This window comes from Montipora capricornis, chromosome 12 (genome assembly GCF_036669925.1).
Source record: "Montipora capricornis isolate CH-2021 chromosome 12, ASM3666992v2, whole genome shotgun sequence".
NCBI classification, from domain to species: Eukaryota; Metazoa; Cnidaria; class Anthozoa; order Scleractinia; family Acroporidae; genus Montipora; species Montipora capricornis.
In genome coordinates, this window is record NC_090894.1 from 29,141,824 (window position 1) to 29,147,437 (window position 5,614).

General features: G+C 38.0%; 1 protein-coding gene across 1 annotated transcript in view; it reads left to right on the plus strand.

Annotated features, from left to right (window-relative positions):
• Positions 1-1,699: 1,699 nt before the first annotated feature.
• LOC138026169 (uncharacterized) overlaps positions 1,700-5,614 on the plus strand; it is an 8,980-nt gene continuing 5,065 nt past the window's right edge. The window contains exon 1 of the mRNA XM_068873388.1: positions 1,700-4,146. Within this exon, the coding sequence (XP_068729489.1) occupies positions 3,957-4,146 (190 nt within the window). The 5' untranslated portion in view covers positions 1,700-3,956. The remainder of the gene's footprint in view (positions 4,147-5,614) is intronic.

The following is a 5,614-nucleotide window of genomic DNA, read 5'->3' on the forward strand; positions in this document are numbered from 1 at the left end:
AAAACAGCTCTTGTTTTCTTAACGAAGAATTCTCCTTTTTGTCTTGCATTGGCCTCGTGAACGATACTACAAACCTGCTTTTTCATCATGCGCTTTTAATCGCTAGATATCACATCTATTTCTCCAAACAAAAAGGTCTTAACCCTTCATGGGAACTCTATTCTCGAACTTTTCTAAATTGTCTGGATTATGAAAGACGTTATGCCGTTAAAACTGGGATTTTAAGAAAATTTAATGCAAAGTGGGGAGCTTTTATCCGGGAAAATGATTTTTAGTCTTTTATTTCCTTTGTCGAGATGTAAGGAGAGCAGCTTTTTGCGCTAACTCTTTGGAGACTCTTTTGATGTTTTTAGACGGATAATCAGAAGTTCGTAATGCGTGTGGGTGTGTGTGCGTGTGCGTGAGTATGCAGGGACTACTTAAGTTATTTTGGCTACTCTATCTTATAGATTTGTATTGTTAAGTAATTACTGTATAGTAGCAATGTAATCATGTATTTATATGCTTTATATGCAAGTAATGTAAATCAGTGATGTAAATTAATTAATTAAAAAAGTAAAAAAAAAAAAAAAGGATCCTTTAAGTTGGATTCCTCCTTACAATAGACATCTACTATATCTTTAATAATCTATGAGGACAGAGGTTTCTTCTTCGTGACTGGTTTAGTTTTAACGCGGTTCGCCGACTCAATAATATTCTTGCAAAATTCACTATCTAAAGGGTTCCGATCTAGGTTAGGGACAAAAGAATAAAACCATTTCAGAGCGGCGTGTGCTTGGATCAAGGGCGAAACACTAGAAGCACAAGAATGATATATTTCGAATAAAAAAAGAGATAATTTGCTCAAAGGGAATGGCAATTGAATAGTTAGCATCTTACTCTTGCACCATTCCGAAAACTTTATTATAACCCGGAGGTAAGTTTTTGCTGTTGAATTAGATCGTGACTGTAACATCACCTTTAATATTTCCTGAAAGCTTAGAGATGATCGATGCGGACAGAAGAGGTTCCCAAACTCCGCTTGAACGCAAAACCTGAAAATTTTCAAATAGAATAACCCCTAAAAGTAACGAAGAGGAAAGGAGATGGATTCATGCAGTTCGAAACCCATGAAAACTACGATATGTGTACCGAAGGAGACACATTTTAATAGGATCGCGCTTCCCACGTACGCGTCACAACCAATTTATTCGAACGTTAAATACAGGTGCAGGCACCTACTAATCAGGCCATGCTTTCCACGTCACAACTAATTTCTTCGCGCGTGAAATACAGTTGCAGTCACAGTTTGAAACACTTGGCCAATGGGAGTGCAGAATGTAATATGATCGACATCAAGCTATAACGGCCGTAGCCACACTTCTAGCTGAACGCATGGGAAGATTATAGAACGCCGAACATTATTTGGAATTTATCCGCCAAAAATCGCTGTGTTGTGCCGGAGTGGAGTTGATGTGATAGTAAATTTATTTGGCCTTAAGGCTGTGGTGTTTTTATGGCGATTTGGACCCTTGCTTTGTGATGCGAGAGCAATTTGTGGGACGAAATCGCTGCGAGTCACCAGCCTTTCTTCTCTTTATGAGGGTAAATGGCAACTAACGCCATCGTAAAATTTCGAAAGCCACAAACCAAGCTAAAATGGACACAGTTTGCCCTCCGATTGCACAGAAAAGACGAGAACAACTGTACATAGAGGTAAGCGAAGTTTATTTCTACATTTACAGCTTATTCTAGCATCTATAACAAAAAGTCTATAAATCGTATACCGAGCTTGGGCTGCCTGTGGCATCAAAATCTTCTAGCATTTTTTTTGTCCAAAATAATTAATTACAATGCACTAACATCAAAACTTATACTTAGACGAGTATAAAATCATCTTCTTTTTTTGGTGGGGAACATTTTGAAAGAGAGCCAAATCTGGGAAGATTTGAAAGTCCAACCCGGCACGTGAAAAGGTAGGACATTCTCCTCAGCTATTTGAAGATCTCGAAGGTTTTTCCGGCCGATGAAGCAAACAAGATAACCCGATGATCAACCGACTGAACCCCTTCCCACGAACTTGCAACACAAAGCATATACCCAAAATGATAATTACTAATTTATTACAGCTACAAGATAAAATACAAGATAAAAATACTTAAAGTGGTACTACGACCAAAAAAAATTTTTGTTTTTCCTTTGGATTTCAAAACTATGTTAACTAAACACTAACTCACCCAAGTTTTAAGTTTTGATTTTATAAAGACACCTGTTTATTTTTGCTGGAATTTTCTTATTTATTGGTCCGCCATTACTAACTTTAAAATCTTGAGAGAGCTGGGTCGAGGAGAAAATGACGTCAAACACTCACTAGTTTAAGAATGCAATGCGTGTGTACGCGGCCTAATTAATATGCAGCACGGGAGTTTCGGGCTTTCAGACTTTTCAACCCGTGTTTTGCATATATAATAAATTGCGTTTACACGCTGAAATTTTAAGCTAGTGAGTAAATGACGTCATTTTCTCTAGATCCAACCCTCTGAGGTCTAATCGGCCAGTTTTGAACATAAGTAATGGCGGACCATGAAGTCCAAAACTTACACTCAAAATAAACAGCCTTTGGATAAAACTCAAAGCTCAACATTTTGCCAGTTAGGTGTTAAGCGAACATGCTTTCCAAATCTGAAGAAAAAAAGGAAATGATTTTTTGATCATAGTACCACTTTAAGGCAAATTTTAAACTTACTACAAGGATGAAACGTAATGTTCCCAAACTAATTCAGTTTCTAATAACCTTAATTAACAGTGCCGACAGACAATAACACTTTTAAATACCACACACTAAATATTTAAGTAAAGTAAACAAACAGTTCAGTTCTTTTACAAACCAACATTTCACTGAGTCCGTCGAGAAACGAGCAGTCCAGTTCTTCAACAAACCAACAGCAATATCCACGACAAGTTCTTTCCCACCTCGGCGCTTTCTTCTTCTCTTCTTCACGCTTTTCTGTTCCCGCGTCACTTTCTTCGAATTATCTCTTCTTGTTGCTTATCCCTAGCTCCTTTAATTCTTTGAAGGGTTTCCTCTCTCTCTCCGTCACTGACAAAGGGGTTTTGTCATTGATGGTTTCCCGGCAGCTCCAGCTAATGGCTCTTAGCAATGTTCTCGGTACTTTTTCCTTTTGCCCTCAGGCCTTCATTCTCCAACTCCCTGCTTGTGAGTTTCCTACACGTCAACAACCACCTCAACCAACGGTTTGCCCTGGTATATATAACCTGGGCCAACGCCCTGTCACCTATCCTTAGTTTACAAATTAACACTTCACATGCCTTCCATTTTTTAAGAACCCGTATTACAATTAGATTCTCTATAGCAATGAATATGACGTTGATTACAAGATATCAGGTGTTGATACTATGCTAAATAATCAACAACTGTGAACTACAGTTTGACAACTATGACATGCAACGATTTAAATATAAATAGAAGAAAAATACTTATATACAGTAAGGGAAATTTCGTGGCTCTCTTCTGCTCAGTGGTGGTAAAAAGGCAAGACAAATTTTCACAATCCAAGTAGTATAATAATGAGTCACAGCCGCAGAAATTATGTACATATCATTACGTAAGGAACGACACATCAAAGCCATGAGAATCTCGTAAAAAAAACCCTGTCATATTTATATTATTGAGTCAACTATAGTAATTTTTTTTTCTATCAAAGTCCACTGCGCAAACCCACAATTACACCTGTCTCGATTAATACATTATTCACAATTGCAAGATTTCACTCTGACCAATGACAGTGCTTGTTGATGCTCTGTCTATGATGGTTCACTGGTGTTTCAGATGGAATGATCAACGATTTTAAGCAGCCCATTCCTGATCACCGCTTAATTTTCAATTTGACGAGTGCTCTACGGTTCGAATTTGGCAATTTCGTCGCTTTCCTTGTTGTAAAAATTCAAGAACCGCTATGGCCGAGAAACGCCGACAAGATTCAAGAAGATCACACGCTTCCTGTAACATCTCTAAAACGGCTTTAGAAGACACTTCTTCTAAGCAGCCAAAGAACGGCGGGGATGTTGAGAAAAGCCGTTTGCAGTTAAATATGGAAAAAGCTACCTCATCTTCTTCTGATTTCACGGATGGTCTTTCTTCGAAAGGTAACAATTCTTATCGATATATTTCCGTTCCCACTGATTCTCCTTTGATGTAATCTTGCAGCAGAAGAAGGTTTTAAACCGTAAGTGTTTACTTTGACGCTGAAATTTCACCTGTTAAGTCATTGAGTTGTTCGTATTGACAACAACCGTTTTCTTGTCACCTCATAATACTGAAAGCTTGGCGTAGAAGTAATTCCTTTCTAGGATAAATAAACGTTTTGCCAGCGGAATAACAAAAAAAAAACAACAATATTTATTTTTCAGCAAGTTCAATATATTTGAGAAAGTTGAATTCAGATGCTGCAAACAATAGCTTACCGTGTCAATATTGCTTGAATTTCTATTTAAATACCTGCAGAAGGTATGACCCTTAAGCGTACGTGATCCGTGATCCCACAAGATATTGATATCAGCGCGCCACAGTAAATTACTTAATTCTGTATTCCATTTATTTCGCTCAGCATTTCCGTTTTGTTTTTGCAAATCAAACAAATGCGATGATGATAAATTATAAAGAGCAGTGAACAACAGACGATATGTAAAACAACGAGAAATTTTGAATCGTACAAATTCATATCCATACCGAATAAAAAACTGAAATATCGATATGCAACTGCAAAAAGAGACTCAAGCGAGGAGAAAATGCGTCGATTTAAAAGACAGCCGTTTTTGGATTCCCTTCCGCTAGGTATACAAGCGAAGATTTCAGATGACATCTTTCCTTTGCATTGAACCACACCTCAAATATACAAGTCGGCATAAAAACACCTTGCATTTGTCTTTCTTTAATTTACGCGGCCTTATAAATCATGGCGGATATTCTAAATTTGTACTAAAACAGGGATACAGACCGTATTGGATGTACTACTTCAAAAAGGAGTGCGAGGGTTTCATCAGGTTTCCGAAACGCGAGAAAACAGTTTCATTGTTTCCGAGCGTTCGGAAACCTGATCAAACCCTTAGCACGAGGTTTTTGAAATTACTTCAATCTCCAACAAAGGAAATTGTAATTTAAATCTCTTTTTTTCAAGTCAAATAGTTTTTGTACAGCTCATGGTTGCTCAGAAGCATATGAGAGCCGTGAGCAAGCTCTCGTTTCCGTTAATTGATATCAAAACACGTGTGTTTGAAATGTTGAGTTCAAACCACATGTGTTTGAAATTCATTTAAAGAATCAACAAGTAGTGTTTCATTGGGTTTCAAACTCATCCGCGTGACCAGAATGGGGTGATTCAATTGGCTTATTAAGGGCCCACAGACGGATTTTTCGAGCGTTGCTAAGGAAGTGAAATGTTACTTCCGGTAACTGACGTCATCATATCGTGAGCTGACAAGAAAACCCACTCACAAGCAAAAGTCACCGCACAAACTGTTGTTTCCATCGAAGGTTTTTCCTCGCCCTTCCTCGCGCTCGTTCGCAGATCAACTGCGCATGCGTAAACGAACTAACCTCCGGTTTGAGAAAAAA